The 22,651-nt window shown below is 46.0% G+C and overlaps 1 protein-coding gene across 1 annotated transcript in view; it reads right to left on the bottom strand.

Moving 5' to 3' along the window:
* The window catches only part of POLR3A (RNA polymerase III subunit A), a 79,491-nt gene that overhangs the window by 20,510 nt on the left and 36,330 nt on the right, over window positions 1–22,651 (bottom strand). The window contains exons 20-24 of the mRNA XM_066600368.1: window positions 13,930–14,100; window positions 7,818–7,931; window positions 1,939–2,025; window positions 801–883; window positions 373–543 (exon numbers count right to left, since the gene is read on the bottom strand). Coding sequence (XP_066456465.1) covers window positions 373–543; window positions 801–883; window positions 1,939–2,025; window positions 7,818–7,931; window positions 13,930–14,100 — 626 coding nt within the window. The remainder of the gene's footprint in view (window positions 1–372; window positions 544–800; window positions 884–1,938; window positions 2,026–7,817; window positions 7,932–13,929; window positions 14,101–22,651) is intronic.

Below are 22,651 nucleotides of genomic sequence, written 5' to 3'. Positions count from 1 at the left end.
AAAACAAAAAACATACAAATATTAGGCATTCAAACCACCATAAGCAGCTGAAGAAAAAAAAATCAGAAAACTGTTTTCTATACCCACATAGCAAAAGAAAACCATATAAACTGCACAGGATTTCATACATCTACTATCAAACAGCACTGAAAACAAGCCCTCATACAGCCACATCAATGAAAACAGAGTTATGTCTGCTTAAATAAGAGGCCAAACCAAAAATAATTTAGCTGTCATTAAGGTACAAACAGGCCAGGTTATTAAGAGGTTAGACATTCCCTTTAACTGGGGCTAACAGCCAAACTCTGTTCTCACACTGGAACGCATGTATAATTGGTACGACACTGGTACTACAACCAACTTATCACATACCTGATGTTCTTTGAAGCATTAATGATTTCCTTAATACGAGGCACACCCAAGGTGATATTCATGGAGGCAACTCCGGCAAAATGGAAGGTCTTCAGAGTCATCTGTGTTCCCGGCTCCCCAATACTTTGAGCACACAGGGCTCCGACTGCAGACCCCGGCTCCATCTGCGCTCTGGGGAAGAGTTAAAAATTAAATGAAAGGCAACTCTGCTTCAGAAGTAATAATCTTGTCCTCTACGGCCAACTACTAGGTGGGGGGCACAAGGTGTTGGGCATCGTGATGAGGTATGGTGGCTTTCATGCATTCCTGTGTCTGTACCCAAACTGCTGAACATTACCCACAGTATATATACAGTAGACATTTACACCCTTTATGCATCTTACAATTCGGTGTATGCTATAGTAAAAAAAAAACTGGTAATTTCATACCTCATGTACTTATCACGGCAGGTCTCCAAAAATTTTTCCAATTGAGTTGGTGTAATCCTGTCCAGTTGGTATAAAACACGCGGCTGTGCATGGAAGACATATATGTCATTAATAGTTCATGCATTATCTCACCAGGCAGGAAGAAGCCAAGTTCGATTTCTCAGTCATTAACTTGCGATCAAGGAACTTTATTTTTTGACTGGCTGCTGAAGTTACAACAGAGGTTTTTAAATATCTTTTTTGACTACTTTTTTCTTTTTTTTAAGTTTTATTGGTAAAAGGTTAAAAAAAATTAAGATTTATAGCATTGTTTTAATTAGTATATTTATGCTACAATAAAAGTGTAGGAATGGGTTCCTCATTTTGTTTTGGACGTTTTGATATACAATCTGTGTTGTTTCGGATTACATGGCGCATACAGTGACAGTTTTGGGTCATTTTATTTTTTATTTATATATCTTTATTTTATGTTGTAATTTTTTTAAAAACTTATTTATGTAATTTTTTTAACCATCTATGACTCCCATGACATCATATAAGACCTCTGGGGGTCATTCACATGGTCTTTTTTTCCCTCACACCTTTTCCACTGTCGCTGGGGAAGCCATAGGAGCCGCATCCATAGGAGCCCCAGTTACAGGGAAACATCCCCCTATAGTGACAATAGTCACTGACAGAACTGATCCGGGTCTCCTAGGACCCTGTAGTTCTGCTGGGACATGGGCTCCCATGATGGTCACGTCATTGCTGGGGCGCATAGTGGAAGAATCACTTCCAAGTCTTAGTACATGACATTCTTTGAGCATTATGTGCCTGGGAAAAGAGAAGGCAGAAACCACTTCACCCTTATCCTCCAGGTTCTTAGCTGTGACTAACAGCCGAGGACCCAACCTGCTCCTACTCTATTGCAGGAGTAGAGGCTGTATATTTACGATTGGCTGGGATTAGAGCCCAGGACCAAGCGCCGTATATTTACAGCGCTTGGTCCTTAATGGGTTGATATATTAGCAAACAGTCTGTTACTTCAGCTCCGGGGGACTTACAGTGTGCAAGTACTCAACCAGGCATTCTTCTACAAAGTAACTGATTCCATGCACTCAGGAGGAGACACTCCAACACCTTTGTGCTCGCGGATTACCTCGGTGGTGCCGTTGTCATTGATGCCGTATTTATCTCTAGTCTTCTTGATGCTTTCTGATACAGTCTTCACAAACTTTCTAATTTCCTGATAAAATAGATACAAAAATAAATAAATAAAAATCCATGTGACATGAAAATATTAAGCAATCCTGCTTGTGCACAAAACTGCGTAGCACTAATCTCTTAGGCCCACGGGCGGATTTTAATTATAAAATTTGCTCGAGTCTCCCGCGCAGGAGATCTGCAGCTACAGACGCCTATAGGGATGCATGAGCATCTGCAAAACAATTTAGAGTTTGCGGATGTGATTTTTTTCGCAGCATGCTCCTTTTTTCTGCGGATCCCACGGGATGGCTTCCATTGAAGTTAATGGAAGCAGTCTGATCCGCGGGAAAGCTGGAGATTTAAAAAAATAAATTAAAAAGTTGCACTGCGCATGCGTCTGGCACGTCAGCTGGCGCGCCGCCCGCATCTGCCGTGCTGAAGAAATAAGATCCGGTGCGATGAAGAAAACCCGCACGGCAGCCGGACAGGTAAGAAATGTCTCTTTAGGCCTCATGGCTGTGGGTAAGGGTGGAAACTGCTGCGGGATTCTACATTTGGAAACCGTGTGTACCTGTGGACATGAGGCCTTAGGCTTTTATTCACACAAACTTAGCACTCCAACGTTTGTTCCAACTTTTAAGCAGAAAATTGGCCGGTGATGGAAACCAGGAGTGAATGTGGGAGATGGAAACCTCTTTGGTCTCCGTCAGTATTATCAGCTGGATAGTAAAGTGTAGTCCAGGTCAGTATTGGTTTCTTTCCCTAGCAGTTTTCTGCATAAAAGATGGAGATCGGGACCCACCCAGTGCTGAAGTGTTATAGTGTGAAAGCAGCTGTGATGGGTATTGCTGAGTATAAGGATAAATACTGCAGTATTACATGTGTATATCATTGTTACACTATGGGCATTTATGCAAACTTTTGCCAGCAGAGAGTGTTCCTATGTAGTAGCGAACATTAATTCCACCCCTGCGTGGCGGGCAATGAACAAGTCTGATCCGTGGGCTTTGAACTTCAGAATCTAAAAGGCTTATGCACACAACACGCTACAACTCTGCAGCAGCACACTTGTCTCCATATGCCTCACATGTCTCTCCAGAGGCTCATGGAGACTTTCTCAGCAGGATTCCACATGCAGTATTATGGAGCTAATCTCCCAGAGAAGCTCGGCTATCAAGGAAGAATAGTTCCGTAACGCTTTGTCTAGTGCTATAACTTCCAGGACGCTGAACATATGAAACAGAAGGGGCTCTAAACACAAAGATCAGCTATAAAAACTACAACTGAACTGCAAGTTATCCCACTCTTCTGGACTCTTAGGGCTCCTGTACACGGCAGAACCGGATTCTGCATGTGGCATCTGGCCCTGGGAAGAATGGCGTACGCGCATACCTTGTCACTTTCGCTTTCATCTGTACTGCGGATTGTTTGCATCGTGAACCGTCGGACATGCGCAGTACAGATTAAACAACTGATTTACCCATGTCATTGCCTAGTGATGACGCGGAATCTGCAACCTTTTCCCAATGTCAATTGCAGAAGGGCCACAGATCGGACAGCTTCCATGGACTTCAATGGAAGGCGTCCGCATGGAATCAGCGGAAAAGTGGAGCATGCTGCGATTTTTCTTTCGCTTGCAGAATTGGCTGCGGATCCGCAGTGCAGAAGGCCGCCACGGATTCCACAGCAAATATCCGTCCGTGTGCAGGAGGCCTTAGCAGAATGTTTGCCGCTTATAACCAGAAATAGGAACTGAATCCGAATGTTCATTTTTTATTAATCAGTGGCGGTAGTCCTAAACCTTCCAGATAAGGTAAACATGTGGAGAACTGAAGACCTAAGTTACCATCTAGACTGCATGTTACCCCACATGGATCAACAATGCCAAACACAAGCACTTTTCATGTATGGGGATTCTGCAATTCACTGTCATTATCACGGCTTGCGACAAGATCGCTCTCTTCAGAAATCTGTGGCTATACCATTATACTTACTCCAGTCCACGGCTTACTCGCGACTAATGCCAGGCTCACATGAGCGTAATTTAATTGCGCATTACATACACAATGTACGCAAGCATAATACAAGGTAAGTGGAGTCAATTAAAGTACATTGATTTTCATTGATCCACTCACACTTGCGTACATTCATTGTGTGTAATACTCCCATAGAAAACGCAGACTGTTCTATTGTACAGTGCATTACACGTGATAGACCCTATTGTTCTCTATGGGTGCGTATAAAAAACCCTGTACATACAAAATTACATTACGTGTGTACACTGGGTTTCTTGCATGTTGATGGGAAACAAGACTTGAAAGTTGAAAAAAACAAACAAACAAACAAACAAACAAAAAAAAAAACAGGCAGCGGCTGCAGGAGAGCATCCGTGAGATATGCTGTCATGCGCAGGCAAACACGCTGATACACAGCTCCACACGAGCAGTAAAATGCAATGTTTTACCATCCGGTTGTGTGAGACCGGCCTTAGATAAATTTCGAAAAAAACAAATTGCTGCTGGACTGAAAAATAGGAAATAAAATTAAAAAATACCAGAAAACCTCCCACCCTGCAGACTGCTGTAATGAAGCGGCTTCCAGTCCTAACAGACTATGCGACTTATCTTCCCCAGGATGTTTGCTTTGACTCCTCATATTAAAATTCTTCCACTGGACAAAAAGTATCAGATATGTGAATGTGTAATATATATCTATCCACACGGTTCTTCCAGGATGGCCTCACATTCAACGGCTTAATTCTTGTCTACTATTTCTTGAACTCTTGTGGCATTATGTAACGGACTGTTACACCTTAGAACCATTTGGATGTTGGGCACCGTTCACATTTGGGCATTTTCCTAAACAAAAAAACTTAATGTACTAAAAGCCAGTCCAACAAGAGGGGTCTAGTGAGCGACAGACTGGTATAGGAGAGGGTCCGGCACGCCACAAGCCGCAATGAAGGACTAAAAAGGGAGCATACGATGCCATATAAAGGCCACATTAAGTGCCTGGCGTACTATGTCACTGCAAGGACCCAGTGTGCCCCTCTACAAGATGCTTGCAGTCTCTTTCAAGCAAACCAAGTAAGGTTAGAGGAACATACATGCAGGTCTCCATTTACTAGCCACAGATTTACTCTGCTGGTTTCTGCACTCAAGAACACGTATCACTTCATTAGATGATTAATAACTGACGTGGTTCACTTCCAACACTGTCATTTCGGGCTCATTCACACAGCCATATGCAGAAAGCGTCATGGGTATTACGCAGCGTTCTACCCCAGTGAGCCAGCTGTCGCTGCCTAGGGCAGCAATTGTGCACTGCACATAACAGCGCATCACAGACACTGCCATGTGCAGTGTGACTAGTTTATGTTTTGTTTTAGAATTCCTCGCTCGGTCTCTCAGCGGCATTGTGTATTAAATGCCGCACATATGCAATGTATTGTGTATGTACAGCGTTTATAACGCAACCTACAGAGAACAAAATGGCTGTAAGCGCATAATACGCGGTAAAATAGAACATGCTGCATTCTTTTATATGCATATTATATGCAATAAAAAAACCTATTGTGTTGACCTAATGAGTCAATGAAGATCAATGTAATTTTATTGATTCAATTCACTGCATAAACCGCAGTGAAATTCTGCTGGTGTGAATGAGCCAAAGACAGTAACATGCACGCGTCTGAACACGAGAGTTGTTAGGTGTATACCTCTGTATGGACTTATCTGCAACATGCAAGTGTCCAAGAGGCAACAGGAAGCACATAGTAGAGACAGACACAGTATGTTCATGTTCCACCTCCGCACACAGCACGCTACCCTCCCACATCGGGGGAGAGACCTCAACCCATGCTTCATTACCTCATAATAGTGGCTAAACCCAGTATCTGTGAGGGACTTCAAGCAGAGAAAGGAAATCTCATGGAACAGCTGCTACAAATACACTGCTATCTAATAATGCAGATTATATAACCGCAGTGTGGGGAGTCTTCAACTAACTTTATAAGATTTAGAACTCTCCAAAAGTAAAGCGTTCTCTCTCTTCTATCACAATCACAAAGCAGCTTTCATTTAGTATTTTGCTCTTCAGAAGTGAAGGGTGGGCTGTGACTGGTTGTTAGGGTTCTTTTTAAGAGTCACCATTAACTGCAGGACACAGTGTTGTCAGAGTGCTGGTCACGTGGCACCGAGTATTGTCAGAGCGCTGGTCACATGACTTAACCCCTTAAGGACATGGCCTGTTTGGCGTTGAGGACCAAACGATTTTTGGTATTTTTTCATTTGCATTTTTCAAAACCCAAATTGCGCTTTTTGGGGGACAAAAAGCTAAAAATTGGCATTTTGCCTCAGTTTTTTAGCATTTTTTTCCACCGCATTTTGCCATGCAGGATAAAAAGCGTGTTCAATTTATTGTACGTCGTTACGGACGCGCCGATACCAAATATGTGGCATTTTTAATTTTTTTTATGCCAATATGAGAAAAAGCATAAAAAAGTTTTTTTTAACTTTTTTTTTAAAACATCTTTATTTTTTTGTATTTATTTTATTTATTTATTTTTTTTACACAGTCTGTGTCCCTCTGAGGGACTCACACAGCAGGACTGCAGATCGCTACGGTAAGGCATGGCAGGACTTCTCTGCTGCCATGCCTTATCGCTTACTATAGCGATCACAGGCTATGGCAATACAGGACGCTGGTATCTGGCGTCCTGTTGCCATAGCAACCAGCCAGGCTCTTGCGATGTTATCGCGAGAGCCGGCTGGAGTCACAGAGGGAGCGCCCTCCCTCTGTGAACCCTTTCCCTGCCACGATCTACTTAGATCACAGCAGGGAAGGGGTTACCAGCGTGAGTGTGTGTGTGTGGGGGGGGGGGGGGGGGGGGGGAGCGGGACGTTGGCTACTAGTGACGGCTACTATGATCTTGCACTATCCCTATGACGTAAGGGTACGTCTTTTTGTGGGAAGTACCCTGCTCCCATGACGTACCCTTACGTCATGGGGCGGGAAGGGGTTAAAAGGCAGGAAAGGAAAAGAATACACAGGCTGGAGGGGAGGAGCTACAGAGACAGATTCTTCACAGCAGCTATGGTGAGGTCTTCCACACCCCTCCAAAAAAAAGCCTGTCCAGAGCAAGAGCAAACCGCTGCTAAAAGAAAGTAGCAGATCCACATGCAAGAACAGGTCCTTCTTATGCTACCAACACCTGAGCGCAGTAAAACAGAGCTGCACATCTAGACTTACACAGTAGCGCTCATCTAAGAAACACAACACTCACATTTGCTTACTGCACTTATGAAGTTATAATAACTTACCTGCCTGCTTTTAGAACAATTCTCATGTTAGGCCGGCTGAACACAAGCGGGTCGGATTCCGTATAGGGAGCCTGCAGCTGAATCGGACCCTGTGCTTAGCCGGCGCCCACACGTACCTGTATTTATCTGTACTGTGGATGGTCCGTATGGCTTGCTGTCGGACATGCGCAGTACAGATTTTTTATTCAAATCTTTTTTTCCCCGCGCCGTCACAAGGCGGTGACACAGAATCCAGGACCTTTTGCAATGTCAAAAGGGCCGAGGGTCGGACGGCTTCAATTGACGCTGTCCATGTGGAAAACACATGCTGTGACTGTTCTTCTGCTTGCAGAAATCAATTCTGCAAGTGTGCAGGAGGAAGCGCTTTTCCATAGCATTTAACGAATGGTATTTGCTGCGGATTTGCAGTGCAGACACAGACTGTAGATTCCGCAATTCCCATTGGTTTGTGTGCAGCTGGACTTAGTCTTTTACATGATTTTTGTGTTACATGACAAGAAGTTAGAAATACCTGTAAGTAAGAATCCTGGCAGGATAAGAATTCCGCCTTCTTCAGTATGGACTCCGTAGTCAGAACAAGTTCATTCTTACTTAACGCCGGTTCATCAGAGCAGGGAAACACAGCCTGTGGAAACAAATAGGTCACCATGAAGGTCACAGGAGGAAGAGAAACTGTGCTTTTTCATGGAGGCTCCGATTGGCTGAGCAACAGCGCTCATGATCCAATCACAGCATGATCCAATCGCTTGCTGGAGGTGGGGTATTCAAAGCCCAGTTACCAGAAAGAGTTTTCGGTCATTGCTTAAGATTACACTGCAGCCTACCGCAGCACCGAAGACCAGCGCGAGGTACCCAGACGCCGCCGGCTTAGTGAGTATAAGACACCCCCCGAAAATATGACACTGCCTATTTTGGGGCAAAAATTAATACAAGACTGTCTTGTTTTTCGGGAAACACGGTATTTGTCGTATCTGATCTCCAATCATTCGCCTTTACCAGGGCCATAAAAACACGCTCAACCTTACGGCATCCAAAGACACACCGGATAAGTTCTTTAAAACATGGTACTAATGGACTGAGTTTCAAAATTTAGAGGAATATAAGAACCTGTGTGCTCAATAACGAAATTTTGGGGGTGGCTTGGGATTGTTTTTTGTTTTTATTTTTCTTCCCCTCTTTGTCTCCTTCCTACGTGTTCCCCACCCTTCCCTCTCCCTCGATCCTTGGTACCCCCCCCACACACACACACTCATTCGCTCCTGTCATAACCTACCCCCTTCTCTCACAACTTTTGGAGGCCAGTGGACAACTCCCAAAATTAATAGGATTTTTTTGATAAATATTAATTTAGTTTAGGTTTCCAACATTTTTGTCAAATTGCACAATGATTAAATCAGATAATCTGCATCAACTCATGTCAATAGACATAGATAAGTATAGGGAAACCTAGAAGCATGTTCTTCGCACTGCCTTTGAACAATATGTAATTGTATTTTTACTTTGAAATTAAATTTGAAAAAAAAAAAAAAAGTCACGTGGGCTGTGGACATGACAGTTCCATGCTGTTGGCTACCGGAGGTATCCATGAGGGGAGCTGAAAGTACTCACCCCTGTCCTCCGCAATGTCCTGCGACCAGAGGCGTAACTTGAAGCTCCTGGGCCCCTATTAAAAACCTGTAACAGGGCCCCCAACTCTAATGCTTTGTTCATAGTACTGGGCTCCCTATGTGGAGAAGAGGGGCCTTATGGGCCCCCTAAGGCTGCTGGGCCCTGGTGCAACCGCATCCCCTGCATTCTCTATAGTTACGCCCCTGCCTGCGACGCATGTGCGCCAGACATTATACGTCGGGCGCGTGCACAGAAGGGCTTATGGACCAGGGAATATAAAATCCCTCAGCTCCCGGCTAACGGATGTACGCAACTGACTCCCAAATTTGGGATTTTGAAGGGACAAGGGCATTAGGAGTATTTCCCAGATACTGTCAGGAGACTAATTAAAGCAATTTGGCCAATTACAAAAGGATTACTATCTGTTGCATACAATTATTACAAATAATTCTAGCTTACAGGACAGAACTGATCTCCACAGGGATAAGTATTTTTAACCTGGTTTAGTGCACGTTATTGGTAAGACCACTTCTACAAACAGGAAACATATCAATATTATACACTCTTCTTCATCGTAGTTCTAACTCGCCAAGCCCTGTTACAATTAAGGCCCAATGTCCACGGGCAGATTTTAATGATAAAATCTGCGCGAGTCTCCCGCGCAGGAGATCCACAGCTCTAGGCGGCCATAGGAATGCATTAGCATCCGCAAAACAATTCAGAGCATGCGGATGTGATTTTTTTTCTTCCAGCGAGTGAATCGCATGCACGGGAAGAAATTGCAGCATGCTCTATTTTTCTGCAGATCCCGCTGGACAGCTTTCATTGAAGTCAATGGAAGCCGTCCGATCCACGGCACAGCCACAGCTGTCACTGTGGACGTGCTGGGGATCCGCTGGAAAGCATAAGATTTAAAAAAAAAAAATAAAAATATATATTTATTTTAATAATAATAACAACAACAATAATAATAACAACACATGCGTCCGGCACATCGCCGGCACGTGAGGACGCATCCGTCCATCCTGAAGAAAGATCCGTCCGGCACAGAGGAGATCCCCGCTGAAGCAGGACAGGTAAGAAAGTGTATTTTTCTGTTCATGTCTGCGGGCACAGATTTAGCAGTGGAATCCGTGTGTGCAAATGGATATTGGGCCCAAGAGTAAGTAGGAGGGAGACACTAGTCCCATCGAGGACTCACAGGTGGGCAAAATCACGCAGATCACATTGGCTGTCACAACTATATTTGTTGCAAAGAGTATATTGCACTCCCACTTTCCTACATGACATAGGGGTAAGGGAATCTCCCCTACCTCTGCAATTTGAAATTCAACTTGTAACACACATGATGTAGCACAGTCCAAAGATAACTAGATACTGGAATGAGGTCCACACTATTAAGTAAACTTGGATTCTTGGCTGAGTGATCTCCCAGTGGTAAAAATCAAAACAGATAGCAGCCGGCACATCACAGAGCTTGGGAGACGCCGGGAGCGGTTGAGCCGCAGGGCTGTGCAGGAGCTAGGGTCTGCATCCCACTGTGAAAACCCTAGCAGCAGGATCCGACCTGGCCGTCTGCAGGCGGCCTTAATTGTATAGGATCGGATTGTTTTGGAGGAGGTTTCTGTGCGTCTGCTCATTCATACCCTTCCTGTAAATATGATTGTTACTCATGTACTGGAATAAGTGTGATGTCTCAGATGTCACTTGCCCTGTATGCGTCTACTTTGGATTATTTTCACACCATTATAGAGGCCATGCGGTTGCAGATCTGTTGTATATGTTAAATGCATTGCTGCTATGATGACACCATAAACTGTTATGTACATTTATGCTGCTTTAAATGCTACATTTTTAGTGTGGCACCAATGTCACATAACCGCCGCGGGAGTAATAGGTTTTCCTACTCCATTTCTCTGTAATGGGATTGTTGTAGAACATTCATAGACATTCTCTCTTGATGGGATTTTGGCTGAACTGTCTACTGGGAAGAAGGGACGGAGAGAGGGTGGAGTGGGAAGAGGTTTGTAATGTTGTGCGCTTTATTGTTAAAAATACTCAATAAAAGCTACTTAATCTGAAAATAATGTAACTCAGGTTTGGGTGCCACTGCATTGGAGAGCGAAAGTGGGGCAAACAAAACACACACCACCTCCTTTTTGGAATAGTTGGGGGTCCCAGCATTCACACCCCCAAAAAGCATCTTAATCTGAAAATGCCGTAACTCAGAGCATTTCTCATGATGATCAAAAAGTTAAAGGGGTTGTCCGGCCATAAACATTAGGTCTCATTACTTCTGTTTGCCCAATACAATGCACTTTGTAATATACATTGTGCATTGTAAATTAGGCAAACAGAAGTTATTCACTTACCTTTTGGAGTGCCCCCCCCGTGTTGCTCCTCGGTTGCCATTGGTTCCGACAAGTCTCTTGTCCTCTTCTTGTCGGGCCAGCTCCAGGTGCTCTCTGCACGGGGACGCGCTTCTTCTACTCCGCGCATGCGCAGTAGATCTTCTTCTGCCGGCTGCTTCAGGAAGCTCTGGTCTGCCTGCAGGGGACGCGCGGCCGCGGGATCTTCAGCTGACAGGTAAGGGGAGTGGAGGAGGGGGAGTGGAGTGTCGGTCTCTCACGGGGGAGGGGTGCTGCGAGCTGTCAGTAGTCAGGGGTGGGGAGGTGTAGGGGTGACAGACCTGTCAGTCAGTAGTCCCGGGATGGGGGTGAGGGGGAAGGTGGGGGAGCTGCTGGTCGGAGCTGTCAGCCAGTGGGGGGGGGGGGGGGGGGGGGGGGGGGAGAAGCTGCTGGTCGGAGCTGTCAGCTGGTGGCTTGCGGGGGAGGGGGGGCACTGGAGGGGGACACTGTGGGGTGCATGTGTGGAGGGGGCTGTGTGTGTGTCAGTCATGTTTGGTGCTACTTTCACTTTCAATAGCTGAGGATCGCGATTCTCTGCTATTGAAAGTGCTGCTACAGATCACGATCCTGCTAGAGCTGTGACAGCTGTTAGCAGGAGATTCCTTCATCTCCTCAGCATGTCCCCTCATTACTGGACACTGACAGGGCTGTCACAGTGTCCAGTAATGAGGGGACATGCCAGGGAGATGAAGGAATCTACTGCTACAGTTGTCACAGCTCTAGCAGGAGATCGCACTGCTCTCCCTGCCCTCTCATTGCTCTGAATGGGGCCGGACGGCTGCCGGCTCCATTCAAAGCAGTGAAGTGTGCATTTGCATTATGACGCCGGTCTTCCAGTCATGTGACCGGTGTCATCGGGAGTGCGCACGCTGAGGAGAGAGAGGCAGCAGTGCATCATGGGAACTACCCAGCGGCGCCATCTTTGAAGAATTCTTCAGGCAAACTTTATAAAGGGAAGAAAAGGAATGAAAAGGTAAGCAGAATATCGATTTTTATGTGAAAGGCTGTTGTCTGTGATGCTTCTACTCCACAGGGCATTAATGGGGGGGAAAAAAAAAAATCAGTTTGGGCGGCGGACAACCCCTTTAAATTCTAGTCTTATCTGACCAGAGAACCTCTTATGTGCTTGTGCAGTTGGTCACATTCTGTTTGGCAAACTGCAAACAGGTTTTCTTTAAGCAACTTTTTTCTTGCCGGTTTCCAAAAAGCTCCACTTTGAAATGTGCGGCTTGTTGCGCTTCTATGGAGAGATACTTCCATCTCCGCTGTGGATCTTTGTAGCGCTTTTCAGAATTATCACTGATGTCTTTGAAGGTTTAATCAGAGATTTCCAAAACCCCCAAAGATGGAGCATGCAGAGGCAAAAACTGCTGAGAAACTCCACATACAAGTCATGTAACCGCCAGCTGCAGTATTATCCCTCGTGCACACAAACCGCTTATTCCAGAAAGTCACCTAACACAGATATGTTGTAAAACCTATCCAACTCTTCAGAATTAGATGCTGTGTGTACATGAGGTGTAGCACCATTTCTGGCCATTATATGACTTGTATTCTGCATTTATCAATGGTTTTACCCACTGCAGGCTGTACGTTCTTCAGTTTCCCCTGAGCTGGCGGGTGGGGACTGCTGTTCTGATGGGTCCCGTACACAGCACATGGAAAAAATAGAAGACTCTGTTCCATTCATTTCTATAGCACACCCACAGAAATAATAGCATCATGGAGGACACTAGAAAAGTATTGAACAATTTAGATGTGAATTCAGTAGCTGTAACAGTAAGGCTGGGGTCACACAGGGCGGATTTGCCGCGGATTGCCGTTGCATATCCGCACTGCGGGAAAACCGCTGCGTTTGCAGTGCAATGCAGCACAAATGAGATTTGCCAAAAAGCTGTTCTCACAGGACGGATTTTTTCCGCACAGCCGCAGTGCGCAAATGCAACTGCGTCGCGGTTTTAAAAGGTGCAGCATGTTCATTCTTTGGTCATTTCCGCAGCGCTTTTTTGTCCATAGACCTCTATGGACGCAGCCAAAACCGCACCAAATACGCGACAAATACGCGACAAAAGTAAAAACCGCTGCGGAAAAAAACGCTTGCGGATTTTTCCGTATGAAAATCCGCAAGCCCAAATTAACCTTTGAAGCGGTTTTGCCGCAGAAGCAATTCTTCTGCGTCAAAACCGCAACAGAAAAACCGCAGCACAACCGCAACAAATCCGCCCTGTGTGACCCTAGCCTAAATAACTCATTGTTAGCTGCTGCACCATGTCTGCTGAAGCAGCTTCTCTCTCCCACCTCCTCACCTCTTCATAGAGTTCTATAGGCAACATGAGACATCACCCCCTGCACCTCCTGTAACCTTGCTGTCTGTTACCGGATACGGGCATCACTTAACAGACAGTGGACATGAAATTAGAAAATGTGAGAACCCCTAGTGGCCAGCACTTGAGGAATTTTTCAGTACAAAAAAAACCATTTCAGGTGATTTGAACTTTTGCTAGTTATCACATTGACAGAAGTTAATGACCATTTAAGTAAATGATGCATTTCACTCTCCAGACTAGAAAATGCCAAAATGAAGATGGAAAAAACAACAACTTCTACCTTTATATTGTCCAAGACTCTCTTAAATTCAAGAGGTTCATCCTTTCCTTCCATAGCTGCAGGGTCCAAGCCATCTCCTCCATATATAAACTGAATAATATCACCAGTAGAGCTCCTGACAGTCAAGTCATATTGTGAACAGAGATCCTCCAGAGATTTCACAAGGCGCCTCTGCAAAACAGAAATGGATTTAGGTTTTATAAGGTTGTCTTGAGGTTTAATGTGTATATATTCTATAATGAATATTTAACAGCTTCCTGACACCTACCATACAAGTACGGCGGAAGTAGAAAGGGACAAGATGGAGCAGGCTCAGGAGCTAAGCCAGCTTCATACTAAGTGAGTGCCAGAGGTGTTACACAGGTGACACCTTCCACAGTGACTTTGACTAAAGCTATGACTCTGGATGTCTAACTTCTTAGATGCACCGACTCCGGCATCTAAGTGGTTAGACCGATAGATTATGCTTCCTCCGTACAACGCAATCACGGGTGCCAAACGGTTCCCATAACAGCTAAAAACATACTAAAGGCCTCCAGGTCTGCCGCTCTAGTACTTCTATTACACACTGCCTGTGGTAGGGTGTAATGGGACGACAGGCAAAAAGTGATCAAATGTTGAAATCCCACCAGGGGACTTTATATACAAAGATGTTTTTTACAAAAATATATAGAAATATATTACAGGTTCAACTTTTCCAATCTTTTTACATAAAAAGATCAACACATGAAAAAAAAAAAAATCTGTCCGTGGTATTGTCATGTCCGAAAAAGGTAACATCTAAAATAAAACCAAAAACAAGCAAAAATGCAAAGCGATTTCTACAAAAACAGAAGCCTCTGAAGAATGGGGGGGGGAAGCTACTTGCTTTCTCATTTAAGAAGTGCACAATTTATCAACTGCAAAAGATGCATTGGGAGGCTACACAAGAGCACACACACTCTCCTCAGCTCTTGGTCTTCTATTGTGTCTCCCTTTGCTATGAGATCTGTGAGAAGTGTAGAAAGAATCCATGTCAGCAGGATTTTCTATATATATATTTTTTTTTTAAACACTGGGGTCCGATCTACATAGATTGCAACATGTAGGGGGGTTATTAACAGCGGGGAATACTGTCCTCATGCACCTCTACTGTTGCAGCGGGAGGCTGGCTATCAGTGGCAGCCGACTCCCGTTGTTGGATGGTTATGTCCTGTTGCGGTAAGTATCCCGCTGCCATGACGTAACGTTACATCCCGTGGCATTACACATTACAATTTATTATGAAAGCTGCATTTACACCTCTGATAGATGTAAAGCTCAATAAGGGCAGTCATTAGAGTCTATCAGAAATGACAAACTGATTTATACTTTATCTATAAAGTACACTGCAATATGAATAAACACTTTAAAATATACTTCTATATCTTGGAGACCAAGCTAACTCTACAGGCAAACTTAGCAGACTAGAAGGCACTCTGCACCTTCGTTGCTGGGCAAGTTTTATTGCAGCTAGAGGTACAGCTTTAGGCTATTGAGCTGTAATACATAATCTTGACCAGGGTCTTTATATACAGACATATGCAATTATTTCACAGTTTTACTTTGTAATAGAGGGTGTTACGCTCTCTCAGACACACTTGCCTGGATGCACCTAGAGCTGAACTACAGTTAGTCCCCGACTTGCGAACAGGTTCCGTTCCGGGAGCCCGTTCGCAAGTCCGTTTTGTTCGCAAGTCGAACAAATGGTTGTATGGAGGGGATCGCGGGTGGATCCCGCTCCATACAACGTCGGGTGCCGGCTTTTTCTTACAGCGGGCACCCGGCGGCAGCAGTTCCGACGAGCCGTGGCGCTTGTCGGAACTGTTAACACTTTAAATACCGCTCTGACAGCGGTATTTAAAGTGTTAACAGTTCTGACGAGCAGCGCGGCTCGTCGGAACTGCTGCCACCGGGTCCCCGCTGTAAGAACAGCCTGCACCCGACGTTCAGGGGGCCCGTACAGCGTCCCATGATGAGATCGCGGGACGCTGTGCGGTTGCTAGGCAGCCGGGGACCTCCTGAAAGGCCCCAGGGCTGCCTATGCAGAGTGCCCATCAAGCGCACGGCTTGCTAGGCGCTCTGCATAGACAGCCCTAGGGCCTTTCAGAAGGCCCCCGGCTGCCCAGCAGCCGCGATGTGACCGGACAGGCTTCTATCAGGCTTGATAGAAGCCTGTCCGGTCCCTGCACAGAATGATGTAATGCCATAGCATTACATCATACTGTGCAGGACAGATAGTCCCCGACTTGCGAACATTCGACTTACGAATTTCGCTAGATACGAACTATCTGTACTGATTTGTTGTGCCAGGGCTATGGAAAATGCTTGAGAATACCAAAAGAATATGTACATGTGCTTCATCAACTACAACCTTTGACTGCGTTGACCATGACAAGCTATGGCAGACCCTACAAGAGCTGGGCGTTTTGGAACATCTAGTCAAGCTGATAAAATCAGAAACAGAAGCAGGTCTAAAGCAGCTGATAAAACTGAAAGTGAAAAAATGTGCCTCTACCTGTATTTAAGGAAGACTAAAATTATGACAACTGCAAAAAATTGCCAAATTCAAATCAAAATAGACAATGAGGTCATAGAATGCGTGTGAGACTTCATCTTCCTTGGCTCAAAAACTGCGCAGACTGGCGTATCTTTGCCAGAGATAAAACGCATGATAGCATTGGGGCAAAGTGCAATGCTTAATATGGACAAAATCTGGATAAGTAGGGATATCGGTATAACAACTAAACGCAGGATAGTGTAAACCATCGGTTTCCCCATTGCAATGCATGGATGTGAACGCTGGATTGCAAGGGATGCTGATCAGAAGATTGATGTGTTTGATCTGTGGCGCTGGTGAACGCTGCTGCGTATACCATGGACGGCGAGAGTCCAAGCAAAGTCCTGAATCGTATAAGACCCGATATATCACTGGAGGGTAGGATGACTGGGTTCAGGCTCACGTATTTTAGCCATGTAATAATAATATATATATATTTTTTTTAAAGAAACGTTTATTTAGCCAAAATAGATACATTTACAAAAACAGCGGACACCAAAAAGAATGCACATCTTGTTGATACATCACAGTATATGAGAATTGAGAGAAAAAGAGGACAAAAGCAAAAACACTGAGTGTCTCGCATATTCATGTGCATTTCTCATAAGACATAGTATTTGGCTGTTCATTTTCGCATTTATTTATCAACTGCTCATAATAAAACAAACCCAAACCAGGTTAGGGCTCCAAGCCTCAGAGTCCAAAAATACCAGGAGAGAAAGAAAGAGAAGAAGAAGAGAAGAAAAAGAGAACGGGAGGACCCCCCCCCCCCCCCCCAAGGTCAAAATAAACAAAGGGACATAAGAAAGATTAGAGAAAGCACCCCCCCTCCCAGAAAGAATTTTAACCCTCCCCCCTTAATCCCTTAAACAACAAACCTGTGCGACTCTTAAAGAAAAAAAAAAAAAAAAAGGATTAGCCTAAACAGTAGATTGGTTCAAGTGCGTGTACCTTATTTTATCCCTTCCTAGTTTCTAGACAGGCATCTCTGCTGCCGTTGCAGGACAGTTTACCGAGCCCCCCCAAATTTTGTCAAACTTCTCAGGACATCCTCTCGCCATATAAGTCAGTTTGTACATTGGAAGCACAGAGTTCACCACCTGGATCCATGCGTTTCTGGTTGGCTTACCAGGGTGTTTCCAATTCAACAAAATCACCTTTTTAGCATAGAAAAATAGTAGTTTATATAAGGTGCGGGTTGCTGCTGCCACTGGTAGGTCTCCAACAAGCCCAAAGAGGCACACCCCAGGGTGCATGATCCTCGGGGCCCCAGGTGAGATTCCATAAATATGAGGACGCCCCCCCAGTAGTTTTGCATGACACCACAGTCCCAAAACATGTGTATGATGGTCCCATCGGCAATTAAACATCGGGGGCAGGTCGCTGAGGGGAGTAGACCCATTACATGTAGCCTAGATGGGGTGTAGTATATCCGGTGTAGGAACCTTACCTGGATGAGCCTATCTCTAGCACTAATCAAGGGAGGAACAGAGCTCGTCAATATGTCTTCACCCTCTCCCTCCAACAGATCAGGAATGTCAATGATCCATTTTTGGGTGGCTCTCTCTCTCAACGGGGCAAAACACTGCACTAAGTGGGCATAGAAACTGGACAATGGTCTTACTATGTTGCACATCTGTGCCAAACCCTCCAACCGAGTCAGGGACAGCGGTATGGACAGGCCCTGAAACTGAGCCCTGATCACATGTCGTAACTGGTAGTATCTGAAATAGGAGTGTTCAGGCAGGTTGTAGACTATCTGCAGTTGAAGGAAGGTGCAGAAGATGCCCTCAGTGACTATGTCAGATAGTAGATTAATACCATGAGCTCTCCAGAATGCAGACTCTGTAAAGCGCTGCAGGTGCGGCAAGTGTGGATTATCCCACAAAGGAGTATGTGGGGACCATGTGACTTCCACTACAGGGGTCAGCTGCAATGCCTTGTGCCATATTTTAAGTGTTACCAGCATGGGGGCAGGTAAGGGGGCACTAGAAGAGGAGTGGCCGCGCATCAGCAGACCCCTCAATCCCAGGGTGGGGTCCGCCACACTGCGCTCCAGTCCAACCACCGGATTGTAATCCGATGAGGTCAGCCACCACCCAGCATACACCAGCTGGCTGGCCAGGTAGTAATAGTAAAAATGGGGTAAGGCTAATCCTCCCCAGCTCACTGGGAGGCACAGGGTCTCCAATTTAATCCTGGGGGTGGAGCCTCTCCACAGGATACGCAGTACAATCCCACGAAGCGTAGCGAAGAATCTGATTGGGACCAGGACAGGGGAGTTATGTAGTACGTACAAAAATTTTGGTAGCAGCTTCATCTTTATCAAATTGACCCTGCCCACTAGAGTGAGCGGGAGAGAGGCCCATCGTGTCGCCATTTCCTCAGCCCATTTCAGGAGGGGAGCTAAATTAAGGTCAAAGAAGGCAGAAGCCCTCACCGACACTCTTATACCCAAGTAGGTTGTCTGAGTTGTCCAGCTCAGTGGAGCGGGCAAAGGGAGCTCAGCCGCTGCAGAGTCTATTGCAATTAAATGGGTTTTGTCCCAATTGACCCGAATACCTGAATGCAGGCCAAATGTGTCAAAAATGGTGAGTGCAGAGTCAAGTGAGGACTCCGGATCCTGGAGGAAGAGGAGGGTGTCATCAGCGTATAGTGCTATGCGCTCTTCATAGTTGTGAAGTTTAAATCCTTTTATTACCGGCGATGTCCGGACCCGGACTGCAAGTGGCTCTATAGCAAGGGCAAACAGGGCAGGGGACAGGGGGCAACCCTGTCGTGTGCCTCTACCGAGGGGGAACTGGGCCGAAATATGGACATTGGTTTTAACACTGGCTACTGGGGAATCATATAGGATCTTTACCCATTTAATAAATACTGGCCCAAATCCAAACCATTGCATCACTGCCCACAAGTACCTCCACTCTACTGAGTCGAAGGCCTTTGCCTGGTCTATAAATACCAGGGTGCGTTTCCCGCAGTTAGAGTGTTCATATGTCAGATGGTCAAAAAGCCACCTTAGATTCAGGTCTGTACTTTTGCCAGGCATGAAGCCAGATTGGTCAGGGTGTATAATCTCTTTAAGAACGGAAATTATGCGCGTCACCAGTATTTTTGCTAGAATTTTAACGTCGTTGTTAAGAAGCGAGATGGGCCTATAGGAACCACAATCTGCAGGATCTTTTCCAGCTTTAGGAATCATGACAATTATGGCCTTGCGCATGGTGTCCGGCACGGCACCATCTCGCAGAATAAAGTTATATAGCGTTAGAAGCCGGGGAGCTAGGAAATCCGCATTCTTTTTATACCACTCCCCAGGGAGTCCATCCAACCCTGGCGATTTCCTATTGGGAAGTGACTCGATAGCGTCCATTACCTCCTACTTAAGTCCCCATCCAAATAAGTGGCACTACTTGGGCTCAGCGCTGGGAAAGGGACATCACCAAGGTAAGCTATTAGCTGTTCATCCGAGCAGCTAAGTTTGGAAGTATAAAGATTACTATAGAAGTGGGCAAACGTTAGATTGATCAGTTTGGGATTATCCACCAGGGTCCCCGAAGCATCGCGCACCACCGTGATTGGCAGCAATGTCTGATCCTCCCTTGCTAAATAGGCCAGCAGGCGACCGTTCTTATCTCCCTGGTCAAAGACCTGGTGACGAGTGTAAAGAAACTTCTTTTTGGTATATTCAGTGAGTAGTAGCTTGTATTCCCGCCGTAGGTTATTTAAGTCCAGGTAGGCCTCTGGGGAAGGATCTGCTATGTGTCTGGCCTCTGCCGCAACAAGGCAGCGTTCCAGGTCCAATCGGGCAGCATGCAGCGATCTTCTATACTCAGCAATGGCGGATGTGAAAGACCCCCTAGTAAAAGCCTTAAAGGCGTCCCACACAGTCAGCTCCGAAGCAGTCCCCTCATTGACCTCCCAGTATATCCCTGCTTCCTGCTCAGTGTACTCATGTACCTCTCCCTGCGCCAGCCATAGAGGGCTGAGTCTCCACAAAGGGCGAGAGCCCTCCACACCAAGGTCAAGGACCAGATGGAGTGGGGAATGGTCCGATATGCCCCTGGGCAGATAGGAAACATCCCGCACCATAGGAAGACAGTCCGGGGAGCCAAAACACAGGTCGATGTGGGAAAAAAATAGATTATACTTACCCGATAATCGGGTTTCCAGTAGTCTCCACGACAGCACCACCTGAGATTGCCTCCTCCTGATAGGACAGGAACATACTGAGAGGTTAAAAGCTCCCCCCCCCCCCCTTCCCCCCTTCCCCACTTTCCTCAGTGGATTCTAACGAATTGCCGGGGTAGGAGCCTAAATTAAAATTTTTTTATTTTTTCCCCCCAACTGGGGTTTTTTTTTTTTTTTTTTTTGGAAAATGATATTCTATAATTTCTTTTCTATCAATTTAGGGGGGGAATGTACGGGTGCTGTCGTGGAGACTACTGGAAACCCGATTATCGGGTAAGTATAATCTATTTTTTCCCCAGTCGTCTCCACGACAGCACCACCTGAGACGTACCAACTAAAGTCTTTTTCTAGGGTGGGATTGCTGCCGAGAGGACTTTGCGGCCGAAGGCCATGTCCTCGTCCTGCTGCACTTTTACCCTCTAGTGTTTAATGAACGTGTGGGTTTTTTTTCCAGACTGCGGCCTTGCATATCTGCTCGACCGAAGCTGAGCTATGTTCGGCCCATGACGATGCTACTGCCCTTGTAGAATGGGCTTTAAGAGCTAAAGGGATTTCCTTCCCGAGGGCCTTGTAGGACTCTATGATGGCTAGGTGGATCCACCTGGCTATGGAGCTTTTTGCTGCTTTGCTCCCTTTGTTTGGGCCACTGAACTGGACGAACAGGTTGTCGTCCCGTCTCCAGTGGCTTGTCGCCTCTATGTAGCCTAGGACTGCTCTCCTAACGTCCAGGCAGTTTAGGGTTTTTTCTTCTTCGTTTTTAGGCTTACTGAAGAAGGAGGGAATTATTAGGTCTTGTGACCTATGAAAATGTGATACTACTTTCGGCATGAAGGCAGGTTCCGTTTTAAATACTAATTTGGAGTCCGAGATTTTCAGGAACGGGTGGCGAATGGACAGGGCCTGCAACGCGCTAACTTGCCTTGCGGAGGTGATGGCTACTCTAGGAAAATAGTCTTGATCGTAAGCATTTTTATCGTTAATGCTTCGATCGGCTCGAATGGTTCTGTTGTCATGGCTTTTAGGGCCCAATTAAAGGGGTTGTCCCGCTCCGAAACGGGTTTTTTTTTTAACCCCCCCCCCCCCGGTTCGGCGCGAGACAATCCCGATGCAGGGGTTAAAAAAACAAACCGGAGAGTGCTTACCTGAATCCCGGCGGTCCGGCGTCTTCATACTCACCTGCTGAAGATGGCCGCCGGGGTCTGCTCCCTCCGTGGACCGCAGGGCTTCTGTGCGGTCCATTGCCGATTCCAGCCTCCTGATTGGCTGGAATCGGCACGTGACGGGGCGGAGCTACACGGAGCCGGCATTCTGCACGAGCGGCCCCATTGAAGACAGCAGAAGACCCGGACTGCGCAAGCGCGGCTAATTTGGCCATCGGAGGCCGAAAATTAGTCGGCACCATGGAGACGAGGACGCCAGCAACGGAGCAGGTAAGTATAAAACTTTTGATAACTTCTGTATGGCTCATAATTAATGCACAATGTACATTACAAAGTGCATTAATATGGCCATACAGAAGTGTATAGACCCACTTGCTGCCGCGGGACAACCCCTTTAAGGTTCCAGTCTGGGCAAACATTTATGGGCCTGGGTCGCAGTCTAGCTGCTGCTGTCAGGAACCTGCTGACCCATCTGTTTTCTGCGAACTTTGTGTCGCATATAGCGCTAAGGGCTGCGATCTGGACTCTCAGGGTACTTGGAGAGAGGCCCATTTCTAGACCTTTCTGTAAGAACTCTAACATCAGAGGGATATCCGGGATGGAATCCCGGGAATCCCTTCCCTGTCTCCATGAGAAAAACCTTCTCCAAACCTTCTGGTAGATAAGGTGGGTCGTCTTTTTCCTGCTGGACATTAGTGTTTCGACCACTCTCTCTGAGAACCCCTTCCCTCTTAGTGAGGATTCCTCAAGAGCCATGCTGTTAAATGGAGCCTGTCTATGCCCGGGTGGTTCA

This window comes from Eleutherodactylus coqui, chromosome 4, assembly GCF_035609145.1.
Source record: "Eleutherodactylus coqui strain aEleCoq1 chromosome 4, aEleCoq1.hap1, whole genome shotgun sequence".
Taxonomy (NCBI): Eukaryota; Metazoa; Chordata; class Amphibia; order Anura; family Eleutherodactylidae; genus Eleutherodactylus; species Eleutherodactylus coqui.
This window is presented reverse-complemented; position numbering and strand designations above follow the sequence as displayed.